Source organism: Cotesia glomerata, linkage group LG4 (assembly GCF_020080835.1).
Source record: "Cotesia glomerata isolate CgM1 linkage group LG4, MPM_Cglom_v2.3, whole genome shotgun sequence".
NCBI classification, from domain to species: Eukaryota; Metazoa; Arthropoda; class Insecta; order Hymenoptera; family Braconidae; genus Cotesia; species Cotesia glomerata.
This window is the reverse complement of record NC_058161.1, coordinates 8,722,140-8,739,587: the sequence shown is the minus strand read 5'-3', so window position 1 is coordinate 8,739,587 and position 17,448 is coordinate 8,722,140. Positions and strand designations below refer to the sequence as shown.

Sequence of the window (17,448 nt, the reverse complement as noted above, 5' to 3'; positions counted from 1 at the left end):
AAGGTATTTGAAAAATCCACACTTACTCCTTCAGCACTACGAAATGTTGCTTCAGGAATCCAGGAAGATGAATTTCTTTCAGACTTAAATTCTAATAATTCTTCAACTAAACACAGTAAAAGTGATTATATTGGCGTCTTGGGAACACGGTAATCAATTTTTTTATTTAGAATTATTTAAAATGGATCACATAGTATAATTTTGAGCTTTTTTATTAATTTTATTTTTTTAATTCCTTTACAGACAACGTGATCGAGCATTGGTTGAAGAAGAACACAACCCAGGCAATGACAAATTCCACGGTATACCCGAGTTGCAACAATGAGTACGGTGCGTTATTGAAGATAATAATTTAAGCTTTAATAATTATTAATAAAATCTATAAAGTTAATAGAAATTTTTGTATGGAATTTTCGTTTGTAGTCTAATTTAAAGAATTATCTAATTTAAAGGAAAAAAAATTACACTTATTACATAAACTCTGAATTATTATACATTTTATGTTTAATGACACGCTGATTAATTTAATTAAATAACAAATTAATAAAATAAGAATTGTAAAGTTCTAGTCAATTGTATAGATTTTATAGACCAACAAAATATATGTATAATATTGTATAAATATCGTATTTTTATCTAAAAGTCACACTTTATATATTATATGTCAAATTTTCGAGGTGCATTTCAATGAATAAATAAATATTTTATACAAATCTTAATACCTCAAAAACGTTCACATAAAAACAATCTAATAATTAAGGGAGTCCTCTGGTTTGACGCCCTGATTTTTCAGTATTTTTTTGTAAAAACCAATGAATAGATAGAACTTTGAACTTTTTGCCATTTATTTATACATATTTCAAGAGTATACTGTTGAATTTTTAGCTAAAAACATTCCGTAGAATTAAAGTTATAGTGGTCTGAAGATACCCGCCTCGAAAAAAATTAATGCTCACTTCTTCCATGATATCAGTTGATTAGCTTATCTGAAACATAAAAACCCGGCAGGGTTTTAATTTGTATACTTAAATACATCGAGTGGACTACGATCAAAAAAAAAATTTTGAAAATTAGATTTTTGACAGACTTTAGAACAAAAAAGTCCGAATTTCATGAAAATTAAGTTAGCCGACATCTAAAAATTTTTAGAATTTTTTTTTTTTTATTAAAAAAATTATCACAAAATAATAAAAAAGAATTTTCATTTGTAAAAAATTTGAAAAACTGTAAGTGCAATTTTTAAAAAATATTTTTTAGTTCTAATTTAATAATTAAAAAAAAATCAAAAAAGTAAAAACGTCGGCTAACTTTAGTGTTATCCGAATTTCATGTATTTTTTGTCAACTTTTTGATACAAAAAAAAATATAAATTTTCAAAATTTTTTTTGAAAGAGACTTGGCAAAATGAATGTATTAAAAGTTAATAAGCAACGGTTATAACGTTGCAGAAAATACATATGTAGACATCTAGTTAAATTCTAGAACATAGTACTATATAGTAAGTTGTGGTTAGTACTATATAGTAAGATGTAGCAGCACATGCCGCCATCTACATAGGATATAAATTAGCGGTTTATTTAAATTCAAATCAGACAAATAATTGATTAATAATATAATTATAAGAATAATTATTTGTAGAAAAATAATAAGAATAATATTAAGAACATCGTAACAAAGAAAAAAAAAACATATGGAATACTTAAATATAGAATGGTCACTCGAGAGGAAAATAAAATATAATATCTCGAGAAAAGCTATAAAAAGGAGAAACTAAAATCTTAAATAACAAATACATCTTTGTTTCTTAGAGACTCTAGCAAAATACTACAATTTACGACTTTGAATAAAGGACTTTATTATCCTAGGCTAAACTAAATATTCCCTTTTTATGGCTTTTCTTCTAACCAGGCAACGACTACGACGCCATGTGTTAAACACATGGTTAGTTTCACTTTTCCGAGAGAAAATTAAGCGAAGGCGTCACTTTTACTTTTGAGTCCCACTCTTGAAGAAATCGACTAATTAGAAATCATTCTTATAATAAATCCAACCCTAAAGCTAAAATCTCCCCTCTAAAATAAGTTATTAACTCGATGTAAAACTTAGGAAAATTAAGATATAGCAGTAAGCAAGTAACTCCTGTATATGAAACATCTTACAATATATCCCATATAACTTGCATATAAAATCTCATCATTCATAATACCGAATGCCAAATCCTCATCCTAACTAGTATAAATTAATAATAATATTAATTATTATTCACGAAAGTCCTTAACAGGAACAGGATACTTTCGTATTCTTTAGCGAATTTTAAAGAGCCCGCCGATCTGAGCCGAATCTAACTATAATTAGAATATTGAGACATCTACAGCAGTAAAAACTTACTAAACATCGGATCAGATCATAACAAAGTACTAAACGTAAATATACAGTAGACTCTCAATAAAGTTATCGTATTTCTGTTTCAATTTTCTTATAAAACACTAACAAGAGCAAAAAAGATAATTTACGTAACTTTATTGAGCGTTTACTGTACTTTTCGATTATTCCCAAATCCTGTTTATCGTATCGAATGGACTAATCATTTTAAATAATAAAAGAATCCTTATATTTGAAATAATAATTATTAACTTGTCGAAAAGAGACAAAAATAAGTACATTATGTTAGACGGAAGAATTTAAGTTTTAAATTTCAGATAATAGAAAAAAAATTTTCAATCCCAGATTAATTTGTTTGAATTATACAAATTTTCATTATATAAAATTCGTAATGTACTACTATGTTATATAATTGTTTATAAACTTTGTTGTTCAATTTTTTTTTTTTTTTTGTTTTTTATTTACTGCTCTTGTTAAGGGATAAATTAATTATTCTAATAATAAAACTCATCAATTCCATGTTATTAAATAATAAATTATAAAATTTTTATAATTTTTAAGATAAAGCAAACAAATTATAAAAAAATATTGAAAATTTTAATTATTCAATTAACATTTGAACTTTAAAAAAATGGCGAGAGAATAAGTTGATAATTTTAGCGCAAGTCGTAATAAAAGAAATGAATTTGACTGAGCAGTACAATCGACTTCCGGTTGGCACGACAAGCCCATGTGGTCGTAGCTCAGGCGCAGCCATATCACTTGTGATCACTTGTACCCCTTACATACTGTATCGTAAAAGTAGTTGAACTACACGTATCTATTTTTTAAAATAACAAATTACTTGTATTGCATTGAACAATAATTGTCTAAAAAGTGTAAAGTGCGACTATTAAAATGGCGGATTTAGATGATTTTTTTGCAAAGAAAGATCGTAAGAAATCTAAAGGAAAAAAATTTACGACCACCGATGAGATTGCCAAGAAACTTGAGGAAACAGGAAAACGTATGGAAAAATTAAAACTCAAAGAAAAACCGTCAAATATTGAAGAAGAGGACACACCAACTATAGAAGTAAGTTTTTTCTTAGCTTTTTCCATTTTAACGGAATTTTAATTTTATTTTTTTAAATTTGTTTTTTTTTCTAATTTTAATTTTTAATTTTAATGGTTAGAGTAACCGTACAAAAAATTTAGGCTATGACGAATATGCGCTGCCATGTTTTATCTTTCTATAAACGTCATAGATTCAAAATATTAAATAAATTAACCCTAGTTGCCAGCAGGTGCTAAAAAACATAAGTATCTTCAGTTACTGTTATTGTTATTACAATTTTTACAGCACTATAAAGTCATCAACCTGTTATGTAACCACGATCCACCACTTTCACATTAATTCTCTTGATCAATTAATTTATATGTATTTATTGATAATTTATTATTAAGTAATTATTCAGGTTATAACTTGATGGTAGAATTTACGAAAATTTTCGTGAAAAAAAAAAAATTAGTATTTTTTCATATGATATAAATCTATAAATATTAATGACAACAATAGTTAATGATTTATTATTTTTTACTGATGAATTAATTTTTAATAACAGCAAGAAGATGAGGAATGGCGGGAATTCACGGAAGAACGAAAAGATTACACAGGTCTGAAACTGGGAAATTTACAAGTTAATGATAAATTATCCAACGGCAGCGATGATGAACGAGGTGGTGTCGAAAACAGTTCAGATGGCGAATCCGGTGAAGTTGGCTCCAAGCAAAGTGGACCATGGAAAAAAACAGATGTTCCAGTTGTTGAAGAAGAAGCTACAGCTGCTCCACCAGCCACCACTACTGAAAAGAACAGCACAATAGAAACGAAGGTATATAGAACTCCACACCTTAGGAATCAATCATCTGCACCTCAGAGTCATAGATCGCGCATGAAAAATGTTGCTCCTGATATACGCAGTGAAGAATATTTTCCAACGTTAAATGCTAAACAACCACAGAGTGGAAGTGATTCGACTGGTGTCTGGGGAAGACGGTAACTATTTTTTTTACTTGCAAATATTTAACATGAATCATCTAACATTATTTTGATCTTTTGTTTTAATTTTATTTTTTTATTTGATTCACAGGAAACGTGATGAAGGAACTTTTGAAGAAGTGCGTAACCGAGGCAGTAACAGATCATACGGTGTGCCCGACTCCCAGTCGCAAACTCCAAAATTATCGCTTGACAACAAATACGGTGCATTATCTCAAGACCAGAGCTGAAACCTTGATGATAAATTAAATTTTAAAAAATCATCATCGATTAATCGTCACTTAGCTCTGTTTCGTAGCCCAGTCATGTTTTTATTATCATTATCTAATATTTATGTCATAATTGCGACAATTAGTTGCAAACCTGCATTTGTGCGTAATGTGCGTAAATTTATGATAATAAATATTAATTATTCGACACACTAACAGTGTCTTAATATTAGCAAAAAATTTAATTAATCTTTAATTTTACTTGTTTTGTTTTATTAAGTAAATTTAAATAAATAGTGTGCAGTATGCTCAGAACTTGAACTCACTTTTAATAAATATATATCAGTTTCGACTTGATCATTCTTACGTGATGCAAAGATCTGTTCATCCCAGAGATCTCATAAATTTGATGTATAATGATAATTAACAGTAATATTTATAGTAACAATTAATCAAATAATAATATTTATAAAAATAAAGAGTAAAAATTAACAATAGTAGAATAAATACAAATTACAATTTGGAAGTACAGTTTTCTCATTGCAGAAAGATGTGAATTATGCGATAGTTACATATTAAATATAATTATAATTTAGGATGAAAATAAAAATTTTTTAGGCAAATTATTATGTTACTACGCGTTATAGACAAAAGAGATTGATTGTAAAGGATGAAAAGCAAGTTGCCGAGCTGGGCTTCGGGACAAATGAGCGATTTTAAGATTAAAAATAATTAATTGTAATTGGTGCGCGATGAAAGATGAATGCAATAACTCAAAGTGAGTTGTCATATATCATTCGAATGTGTAGAGATGTTTGAATAAATATAAAAAAATAATAATAATATGATAATTATAAATTATAATGAAAGATAAATTAATGCGACAGACAACTGTGATTTACAATCACAAATTCAATTTTTTTAACTTATTAGTATGTCTGTTATTATTTTTGTTGACGTTTGTTTTATAATTTTCGTTAGGTTAATATTTTTTAAAAATCGTAAACTAAGGATATGGTGTAAAGAGATTTGTATATGACCATAAAATAATCGTCATAAGAGCTTTTGAACATTAATATATATACTTTACTACAAGAATAATTTTTATTGATTTTTCTTTGTGTGATATTAAGCCAATTTTTTTTATACCAATTATTTCGAAATTGCCTGTAACAATTATCGTAATCTAAAAAATTAATTTACAAAAAAATTATCATATTAATGTTATGCGATTTTTAGTAAAGCTTTTTATCAATTTATATTCGTATGCAACTTATTTTTATAAACGTTCCTAAGCTCTATGGCTCTTATTATTATAAGACAATTAAAAAGCAACAAAATGATGATTAACAAAAAAAAAACTATGCAACTTTCATCAAACATGTTAATGTCTTTATAGCTGCTGCCTATGGAATTTTTGTTCGTAATCATAAAAATTATTTCTATGGTCTTATTTAGTTAGTATCACATCACATAGCAATTTAGTGACAAAATAATTAATACCATAAATTCAAAGAAAAGTAAAAAAAAAAAAAAAGGTGAATTACATGTATAAAAACGACAAACTATCATGCATTTTATGTTTAACGAAAATATAAGCGATGTCACTTCTTTTTCTAATTTTTATTATTGATTAATATAATTAAATAAAAAATTAATAAAATAAAAATGATAAAGTTTAGCCAGTTGTATAGATGTTTTTTTTTTACAGTTTGTAAAATTTCTATATAAATAGCATTGCTATTTTGTTTGAAAGAAAATAAAGTAATTGCAAGTATGATGCAAAAAAATAATAATAAATGTGTTTCAAAATAATTAAATAAAATACTGTTCAAATTGTGTCTGTAATATGAAGTTCCGGTAGAATTAAAACATTTTACTTTTATTAATTTATATACGTGATAAATATATATCATATTTATTGATTTGTTAAATAAGTAATGATTATATTTTATACAAATCTAAGTGCTTCAAAAATGTTAACAATAAATCATAATAAGAATTTTTTTCCCAATCTTCCTTTGTCGATAATATTTATTTTACTTGGCATATTTTCATCCTTCTCACTTATTGTTGTTACGTTTTACCTTATGTTATTATGAAGCCATACTTAAGGATTGATTAATTTTCTCAAATATTCAATCGCGCCTCCCTGTCTCTTGACCGCTGAAGTGACGAATGGCCATGGCGCAACAAAGTTGACTCTGGATTATTTTTTATACAAAAAGAAAAAAAAAAGACAGGGACAAAAAATATCTAAATTAACAAACTTCATCACGATAATCATTAGAATTATCTCGATCTATTCTTTCACAATACTTTAATCCGTGATTTCCTTCGTTGCTGTAACTTTGGTACATCGGTTTTTCAAGTAAAGAGCTTTTGAATTTTGGAAGAAAATATATGTGAGCTCTTGTTGCACATGAAATACCCTATAAACAAGTAATTTATTGCAATTAAAGTTTAAAACTTATCAAGTAAGCAAAAAATTCCTACTGCTTTGATAAATAAAAAAAAAAAAAATCACCTGATCAAAATTAAAATCTGGTTTATCTGGCGCTAATAAAACATCATCTTCCATTCGTGTATAAAAAGTCGGGTGTTCTTCCAGTTGATCCATTTTTTCCAACATCTTACTGTCAACATCATAAACCTCGCCTAGTACTTGCTAGGAAAAAAAATTAAGGCATTCAAAATTATTATCACTAAGATTAGATAATATAATATTATAATTCTTATCTGTCTACCGATATTAACTAAATATTCAACTAGTAGTAAACACTTTAATTAGCAGTTAAATAATAGTCTATTATTATTATCAATAGAAATGAAAATACGTACATGGCCAACACCAGGTTTATGCAATAAAAAAGGAATGTTAAAACGAGTACCAATAATCAGTGGATATTTGTTAACTGTTTTTCCAATTCCTAAAAACTTTGCATAACCATTAGCAGTATCGCGAACCAACTCATGATTCGGTTCACCACGTTTCAATGTACCATATAAAAAGACACGGTGCAATGGACTCTTAAATAAATTCTCATACATTTTAACAACTTATTTTTCTTTATAATTTTCGTGTCAATTGATGTATAAATATTTATTTTTATTCACCTATAACATCCAGAATAACACTTTTACATGTCTACCTGCAAATGATAAATATAGATTAAAAAACAAATAGATGTTCACGACTTACAGTACTACTTGACACTGAATGATTACCAGTCTTGAATTTATAATTTACCTTATCATTATTGTTGTTATATGTTTATATAGATAATTTGGTACTGGTTTTATATTCTTATTATATATTTTACGTCTTCAACAACAAAGCGTATCATCTGCATGAAAAATTTTTGTGATGATTTCGTAGTTGCAATTATTTATTTTTATTTCCTTGGGGCGCTATCGTTTCTTTAAAATACACACGCGTGAAATCTAACCAATAAACTGCAGGTTGACGTTGTAGTCCGACTATAAGTTCACATGCGAGTAACTGAAGCCGAAGGATATTTTTATATTATTAAAAAAAAATATTTTTTTCTTAAAATCAAAACATTGTACAGGCTGTATAATATCTATTTGAAAATAAGAAATTAATTATTAGTGAAATGAACTCTTAATGTAAATAAATAAATATATAGTATGTACTTACATGATACGTAAATATGTATATGTGTACATACATTTATATATTTAGTTCACATCTGCCAAAAAAACTAAATAGCGTTGGTACAACGATGTAAGTTTTATTGGTTGTTGGAAAATTTTGGTTATCATAGGCTTGCAAAACAAAATTTCTTTTTGATCATTAGAAAAAAAACGTGGTTTAGAAATAAAAATTTCGGTTATTCGACGACAGTATACAACCATACAATATGTGTGTTCATATTTATTAATATTTGCGTAGTTCCTCAGTAACTTTAATGATAAATCACACCTTATTCAATAAATAGCTATTGAGTTTGTATGGAAATAATTGAAAAGATGAATAACATAAATAAATTTGTTGTTCTGGGTAAATAATTTCTATATATTAAAATTTAATTCATCTAATTAATATATTAATTTACGTTTTTATTTTCTGTTTGGATAGATTCATTGTCATCAGATGTACCGGATTCCTCTGAAGATAAAAAACCAATCAGGAAATTGTACATTTCTAATTTCAGGGGAAAAGTAATTACAAATAATATTTATTTGATTATTTAATGCATTGATATTGATGTTTATTTTTTTTTGTCTGTAGATTAACAGGAAAATCCTACAAGACACGTTTTCTGTGTATGGACAAGTAATCGAATGCCGTGGTCCATTTGTCAATGTCAATAGATATCAATTTGCTTTTATTACTTTTCTTAATCCAGAACACGCTTTAAAGTAATTATTTTGTTTATATTTCATTCAATTTTTTTATTTGATCATCACATGTTAAGTAATTGACGTTTGTTAATAAATCAATTTATCTAATTCCAGAGCTATCGATGCTGGACGTAAAAAAAAAGTTCTATTCAATGGTAAACCATTGCGCATAGTGCCTTCATTTCCCCAAACACAGCCTAGTGAAAATGACGTAGAAAAAATGTTATCGAAACAACCCAAAACAAGTGAAAAAGCACAAAAGAAAATTCCAAAACAGAAGAGGGATCAAGCAGATCAAAAAATAGAGGGCATCGACTATATAAATCAGATTGATGATGATTGTTTGATAAATATTTTTCTTTATTTACCAATTACTGATCGTATGCGAATCGAACGAGGTATTTTGATTTTTTGGTTTATTGTTGCACTTATCTTAATCTATTTATTAATTTTTATAAATAATTACAGTTTGCAAACGCTGGCAAGCCGTTAGTGCACGTTCTTGGCATGATATTAGAACGTTAGACTTGACACAACAATTGATACATTTGCCCAAAAAGATTAAAAAGATCAAAAACCGAGCTTTTGAGAAAATCGTTGAAAGATGTGGCCGTTTTTTGACAACATTAAATTTCTCTACAGTTAATTTAGGATGTAATTCTGAAGTATTACCAATAATTGGAGAACATTGTAGAAATATCACCCGACTAACTCTACAATTACACAAATACCCCGTTAAAGACCTATCCAAATTATTGGCACAAGTTGAAAAACTTCGGTATCTAGAAATAAAAGATATTAAAAAACATTTTAAAATTGAAGTTTTGGTATTTTTGCCTCATGATTCGATTGAGGAAATACATTTGTCGACGTTACAGTCTTACAATTCTTTTGATCCTAGTTTGAGATCCTTGGGAAACCCCAAAAGTGCAGTAAGTATTTTTTTCATATTAAAATGAAATGACAAAAAAAAAACTAGTTGGTTATTAATTTGTTATTTGCAACAGGTATTCCGTAAATTACAGAATTTACGCTCATTGACCTTGAATGGATTTGTCGTTAGACATGATAACTTGAAACTTATCGCTGAAAAACCTCATTTAACTCACTTATCACTAGCAAATTGCAGCATAAAAAAAATAAATAAACTGACGATCTCAAGCAGTTTACAACATTTGAATCTTACTAAGGTTTTAGAAGTATCCAATACTTTACTCACTTCCCTTGCATCAAAGTGTAAAGAGTTAAAGTATTTAAATATAAATAGTAAGTAATTTGAATTATTTAGAAAATAATAATTATGAATTAAATTAAAAGAATGACTTTTATATGAAAAAATAATTCTTCAAAATACGTATCAAATTATTACAATAATAATAATATAAAATTTATTTTTCAGGTTGTTCATTAGTGTCAGCTGCGGGAATTTCAGCATTAATATCATTGCCCAGTTTAGAAGTATTAATGTTAGATGATATTTATGGAGTATCAGACTCAACACTGAGTAGATTTGTAACTTTACATGAGTTACACTGCCAAAACTGTGAAAAAGTTCGTGATCCAGGAATCATTGCATTGATTGAGACTGCACCTAATTTAAGATTCTTGAATATATTTAATACAGGTGTAACATCAGACGTACTAGATACTGCTGATGCTGTTACAAAAATACGTACCAATAATTTAAAGCTACATCTTATAGTCAGTTCACTTATTTTGGATGAATGGGAGGGAGTTCCTGAACCTTCACCGCTTCTTGAAGTCGAAGCCAAAGATGCTACCGTATCAGATGTATCTGATGAATTTTTGTCCTATGATGGTGATGAAGTAGGTCCTGATGATTTCTGGGATCTTGGTGTCGATGAGTTTGATGAGTACGATGACTTATATGGTATGGATGAATTTGACTACAACGGGGGCAATCCATTCTTTATATTTTGAGTTCTTTTTTTTTTTTTTGAAATATTTATATAATAACGTTAACTAAATTATTTTCAACAATAATGTTACAATTCTTACATCGTAAGTTTACTAAATACAATGTAAACATTTTCATTTAAACCTCCAAGTGTTTTCTATATAATAAATCAATAATTCCATTTAATTTAGCAAAGTTTTTTTTTTTAACTTGAGGTAACCTTTGAACTTAAGAATATTTAAAACTGTACTAGAATTCAAATTTGCGCGCGCCTTGACTATAGAGTTTGCATATATTTTCATGCATATGATATATTCGACCAATCACATCACGAATAGATTGGTTTGACATACATTTCATCTCAAAATTTTATTATGGCATTATTATGGAATTTTTTTTTTTTCATATTCAGTAAACATATTAATTGTTTTTCATTCTAAGAGTAATCAATTTTTAAGAAAATTTTTATATTTATAACAAATATTTTTTCCTGAAAAATTATAAGAACTAATTAATCGATGTAAAATTTTATATGTAATTCTATTGATATAATTCATTTTTGTTTCTTAATTAAAAATTACCAATAGTAATGACAGAAAAAATACATGTTTTTATTTTTGTAATTAGAATAATTAATTCGTAAAGGTTTGTACACATGTAAGTAAGTATTCTTACAGAGACGCTTCTATTCCTCAGTAGAGGTCAGCTCGAATACAGTCAGCCATTTTGTTCAGTTGCAGAGTGAGTTCTCGTTAAAGTGGCATTGTCATACACACAGTTGATAAATCTGACGCTCTAAAATTAAGTTCTATTAAATATATATTCAAATACATTAAATAATAATATTTTTATATTCATCGAAGCTTGTATTATTAGTAAAACGTGCATTTGTCAGCGTTGATGATTGGGATTCCGCGTGACGACCGGCACAAAATAACGGTTAAGATTCACAATACAATGAAACGAAGCTCGAGCAGAGACACTCCTCCGCGCGTCAAGAGAAGTAGATCCTCGATGGGAAGGTTTGTGCATTATTTTCATTCTTAATCAGCCATTATTTATATTTTACTACATTACCGTTAGGTTCATTACTATTCAACAATGATAACCAATATTTAATAACTCTTTTAATAATTTAGAGTTGACATTTTTTTAATCAATTAACTACACGCTTTCCTGCTCTCTAGTCATGAGCATTTATTGGATGTCATTAGAAGCTTCATCAAATATTTATAAATATAGTAGTAGTGGATAATTATTTAATTATCATTCTTATTTAACAATGCAATCATTGTTTTTTTTTTTTATTTTTTTTTTTTTTTAAACAACTCATCAACAATTATTTTATAAATTATTAGAGAAATAATTTGTTTGTTAATAAAATATATATTTATGATACTTATAAATAACGTTTAAATATTTATATAATTATATAATAAAAGAATACGTTACATGTCATATTAACTAGTAAATTCTATTTTATTGACGCAATCACTGATCTTTGGAGCATAAAAACAATTTAGACATATCTTATTGATGCAAAAAGCAAAAAAACAAAATTAAAATTTTTTTGATAATAAATTGTGAATTTATCAGGTACGATGAATCAAGCGACGAGCGTATCACACCCGAAAGAATACGCCGACGAAGCAGAGGAGCTCGTAGTCCAAGTCCTCCACCACGGGCGTCATCACACGCACGTTTTGTAGAGTCTAGTTCACACCGAGATGAGTATCTACGAGCACCACCTCCACGTGAATTGCCACCAGAGCGTCCATACAGCAGCTACAAAGCCTTGTGCGTCAGTGCTATTCACCCAAAAGCTAGCGATGAAATTATTAAAGACACCCTATACCGTGAGTTTAAAAAGTTCGGTGAGTTTTCCATTAGAATAGCCCATGAGTTAGACGAGCGAGTGGCATTTATCGTCTTCAGAAGCTCTGAGGATGCACGAGATGCTAAACATGCCAAACCACGAATAATGATTTACGACAAAATGGCCATTGTTGAACCAGTTTACGAAAGACCGGAAACTTATCGCCGTCCACGTTCAATTACACCGCCAGAGTATGATCGTTATTATGCACGCTCTCCAGGACCCGAGAGACACCGGCCAATAGAACGTTATGAAAGAGTATACGTTCCGCCGGTTGGCATACCGCCACACCGTGAAATGCGACGGGAAGCAATACCACCACCGCATCATGAGTTCGTACGACCACCATTGCACCATGGGCCACCTCATGTCCATCATCCAGGACCACCACACCACTACGGACCACCTAGACACATGATGATCCGTCATCCTGTCCACGGCTTTGAGCGCGTTGAAAATAAAAAAGATAAATTTCCGAATTATCTCCATCACGTTTCACCAGAAGATGATCCATTGGCTACGCGGACTTTATTTGCTGGCAATCTTGAGATAAATATCACTGAAGAAGAATTACGGCGTATATTTAGCAAGTACGGAATCGTCGATGATATTGATATAAAACGACCACCACCTGGGACTGGAAATGCCTACGCATTCGTTCGTTTTCAGACTCTGGACATGGCGCATCGCTGTAAGGTTGAATTGTCTGGTCAGTACATTGGTAAGTTTCAATGTAAAATAGGCTATGGTAAAGCCACACCGACGACTCGTATTTGGGTTGGTGGTTTAGGACCTTGGACTTCGGTTCCACAGTTGGAGCGTGAATTTGACAGATTCGGCGCGATAAAAAAAATTGATTACATAAAAGGTGACAGCAATGGTTACATCCTATATGATTCGATAGATGCAGCTCAAGCGGCGGTGAAAGAAATGCGTGGATTCCCATTAGGTGGACCTGACAGAAGACTTCGAGTTGATTTTGCTGATGTGACTCCAGGTTTTGGATTCAAACCGCGACCTTATGCAGAAGAGGGTGGAGAATTTAGACCACGAGTACCTGTAGACTATGAACCACCTTACGAAAGTTATGGTCCTGAAGGAGAATTCACTTCTTACCCTCCACGAGGATTCCGTGGTCGAGGAGGCGCACACTGGCACGATCGTCGAGGAGGCGCGAGTCGCGGAGGTGGCGCTTACCGTGGAACTTATCCTGAAGGTTATATACGTGACGAAACCGATTGGCCAACTAGGAGACCACCACCTGAATTGGAGTATGAACCACCTCGTGGTATCAGACGATCAATTTCCAGAGAACCAGGTGTAGATCGATCGCGCTCAAGATCACCACGCAGAAGACCTATGGACTCAGACTCAGACTCAGAGAATGCACGCACTGGAATGCTGTCTACCTCACGCACGCTTGTTGAAGTTGCTCGAAAATCAATAGCTGTTTGGCAAGGCGCTCTCATTTTGAAGAACTCGCTATTTCCAGCAAAATTCCATCTCACGGATGGTGATACTGAGATAATTGATGCTCTGATGAAAGATGAAGAAGGCAAACACATGTTAAGAATCACCCAAAGATTGCGCCTTGATCAGCCGAAGCTTGACGATGTGTCAAAACGCATCCAAACCTCTAGTTCTCATGCCATTTTCTTAGGCCTTGCTGGATCAAGCACTGCGGTCACTAACGACGATGCCAATGTACAGACACGGCCGCTCCGAAATTTAGTGTCTTATCTAAAACAAAAGGAAGCCGCGGGTGTTATTTCTCTACTAAACAAGGACACTGAGGGTACTGGAGTACTCTACGCTTTTCCACCTTGTGCTTTTTCCACGGAACTGCTAAAACGGACGTGTCCTAGTCTCAGTGAAGAGGGACTCAAGGAAGATCATTTGGTAATTGTTGTTGTCAAAGGTGGCAGTGCCTAGACAATAATTTATTAATACTTTTTTTTTTTTTTTTAATACTGATAACATTTTTTCCTTTTTTTTTCTCATTTTTTTAGTATTAATTCTTATCAGAATATTCAAACAATGGAATTAGATTTTTGATTAATAATATCAATCATTATTATTATGCATTCATATATATACATATATAAATAATTTTTTTCTTTTACATATTGTGTAGTATTCGAGTCAGGAGTTTTTTTTAATCTAATTTCTTGCTAAAATTGAATTATATCTTTTTACTCTTCTTGAGTAAAGAAATATAATTTTATGACAAATAAGAATTTTTTTTGTATTATATATATTGCTAATAATGGATTTAAATGAAGTAACTGCCTTGAATTTTTAAGATTTTTCTTTATTTTTACAGTAAAAAATAATGATGATCAAAATTTATGACAGACAGTTAATAATTTTTTTTTTAACTAACATACAAATTAGCATCATGACTTGATGAATGATTTTTTCTTCCACTACGTATTCATTAATAATTTTACAACAAATAAAAGTTGAAAAATTATTAAAGTAAAAACTAACGAGCTATGGAATAATTATCGTGTCGTAAGTGTTAAATAACTAAGTGATTGTTAGATATCAGCAGATAATATTAACACTTTTGATTCGACATAAATCATACACTTACAATTACATACATATGAATTTAAATACTATAACTATAACTATAATTATTATTACACTTATAAAAAAAATTTATACATGTATATTATCAATTAACTCGCTAAGGAATTAATTAAACTTTTAATTGTTAAAATCCAAAAAAAAAAACAAAGAAAAAAAATATCTGCAGAGTTGGTACTCATCGATTTCGAAAAAATGGACGTCCATGAACCAATAAGTCATTCGAGTAATAATTGAACGAATTATTGTTAAAGATATACCAGAGCGATGAGCGAGAGTGAGAGAGGTAATGAATTAATAAACTAATTCATTAATATAATGAACAAAAATTCATCGTTAATATCAATAGTTAATCAATCATTTGTAATCGTTTAGATGAAAAATTGTTTCACTGTGTAAGTGGTTGTGCTGAAATGAAAAAGAAAATTTGAATAATTGTTAAAAAACTAGAAGAAAATCGTGATTTCATTGAATTAGTACCATTGTGGCCGTAGTGCTGGTGTTTAACTGTTAGTTTAAAAAAAGGAAAAAAAATTGTAGTTTCTGTAGAGTCTGGTAAATATTGTGACGATCAAGGGATTCGATGTATTTTCAGTGACAGTTTGTTGTTTCTTTTGCATCTGCTGGATATTTTGTACGTTTTAATAATTTAAATATCATTGTTTTAATATTAATACGTAATAAGGTAATGATAAAACAAAGTAATAACAAAAACGATAGATAATTATGCAAAAATATCAATCTATTAATAATAATAATAATAATAACAGTAGTTAACTATAACAATGAATATATGGTTCTAAAAATTTATATTGTGAAGTATTTTGTTTTGGTGGCTAAAGTGCAGCTTGATGATAAGGATATGCGATTTGTTTTGTGTAAATTTTTTTTTCTATTCGATTACTATTGACGAAAATGAACAAGATAATTTGCGTTTAGTATTTACAAACAGATAAATTTGATTAATGATGATTAAGTAAACATAACAAAAATGAAAGAAATAATTGTGAACAGTGATGTAAAAAAATATTTAAATAACAAAAGTGATTGTTAGTGTGTACTCGTCGATCTCTCCTATTATTTAGCGATCATATTATGTTTGTTTTTTTTTTTTTTTTTTTTTTTTTTTTTTTTTTTAAGTATTGATTAGGTTTTTTTAATGTATTTATTGACTCTGAGGCTTATGGATCGATTTACGCGATTATAAAAGTAATAAATAAATATATATGACACATAGTAAAAAAATAAAAAAAAAAAAATAAAAAAAAACAGTAATTAAACAAAATAATGATTGAGGAGAATCGACGATAAGAGGTGCAGTGGATCAAGTGTATTAGGTGTGTTTGAAAAAAAATTGATAAAATAGATGCCGATATGCAGATAATAAAAATAATAATGTGTGTTTATTCTAAAACCGAGGCCCAAGTTCCTACTGTTGATGTTTTAATGTTAAGTTCTATAAGTTTAGTAAGCTATTGAGTTTCTATAAAATTGGTTTTAAAGTTCAAGTTAAGGTTGAGTTTGAAGTTTTTTCGTTTGTTCGTGCATTCAGTGACGTTTTTTTTATTTAATCTTCAATTACTAAGTTCTGATCTCATATTATTGTAATGAATTTTAGATTTGAACTATTGAACATGAATATGTAAATTCTCTAATTACTATTTCTCTATACTTTTTAAAATAACTTTTTTACTAGTCAAAGTTTTGTTCGTTTTAAGTGAGATGAAATCTAAAGAGATTATACTTGAAAAATCAAGACAAGTGATATAAAAAATGGTGCTGTGTCATACATTTCTTAAAATTTTTTTTTTATTCATTTATTAAATCATTAGTTTATCAATTGTGCACCAAAGTAACGCGTGATTTCTTATTGACAGATCGATTGTGCAGATAATCTTGATTAGTGAGTCGTGTTAGTTATTTATTTATTAATTTTTTTTTTTTTTATTCAAATGTCGAATTCTCGTGGTGATAAAGTGAGTCGGTGATCTTTTTATTTAGAGTAAACCAAGGATTATTTTTCTATTTCAGATTCATTATTTACATAATAGTATTAATAATAA

The 17,448-nt window shown here is 29.1% G+C and overlaps 4 protein-coding genes across 4 annotated transcripts; 3 read left to right on the top strand and 1 right to left on the bottom strand.

Moving 5' to 3' along the window:
- Positions 1-3,120: 3,120 nt before the first annotated feature.
- Positions 3,121-6,175, top strand: LOC123262626 (protein CDV3 homolog). The gene is made up of 3 exons (XM_044724903.1): positions 3,121-3,456; positions 3,986-4,419; positions 4,514-6,175. Exons 1-3 carry the CDS (start codon positions 3,280-3,282, stop codon positions 4,650-4,652), a joined length of 750 nt encoding a protein of 249 aa, XP_044580838.1. The 5' UTR covers positions 3,121-3,279; the 3' UTR covers positions 4,653-6,175.
- A 345-nt stretch (positions 6,176-6,520) lies between these two features.
- On the bottom strand, positions 6,521-8,172 carry LOC123262627 (putative gamma-glutamylcyclotransferase CG2811). Its single transcript, XM_044724904.1, has 5 exons — positions 7,882-8,172; positions 7,473-7,783; positions 7,159-7,299; positions 6,951-7,063; positions 6,521-6,835 (listed from the first exon to the last, which is right to left on the bottom strand). The coding sequence occupies exons 2-5, from the start codon at positions 7,680-7,682 to the stop codon at positions 6,742-6,744; spliced, it is 558 nt and encodes a 185-aa protein (XP_044580839.1). The 5' UTR covers positions 7,683-7,783; positions 7,882-8,172; the 3' UTR covers positions 6,521-6,741.
- A 115-nt stretch (positions 8,173-8,287) lies between these two features.
- Positions 8,288-11,103, top strand: LOC123262624. The gene is made up of 7 exons (XM_044724902.1): positions 8,288-8,655; positions 8,734-8,816; positions 8,887-9,017; positions 9,114-9,397; positions 9,468-9,931; positions 10,007-10,265; positions 10,399-11,103. The coding sequence occupies exons 1-7, from the start codon at positions 8,607-8,609 to the stop codon at positions 10,938-10,940; spliced, it is 1,812 nt and encodes a 603-aa protein (XP_044580837.1). The 5' UTR covers positions 8,288-8,606; the 3' UTR covers positions 10,941-11,103.
- Positions 11,104-11,642: 539 nt separating this feature from the next.
- Positions 11,643-16,630, top strand: LOC123262701 (RNA-binding protein spenito). The gene is made up of 2 exons (XM_044725047.1): positions 11,643-11,939; positions 12,514-16,630. Exons 1-2 carry the CDS (start codon positions 11,818-11,820, stop codon positions 14,723-14,725), a joined length of 2,334 nt encoding a protein of 777 aa, XP_044580982.1. The 5' UTR covers positions 11,643-11,817; the 3' UTR covers positions 14,726-16,630.
- The last annotated feature ends 818 nt before the right edge of the window (positions 16,631-17,448 follow it).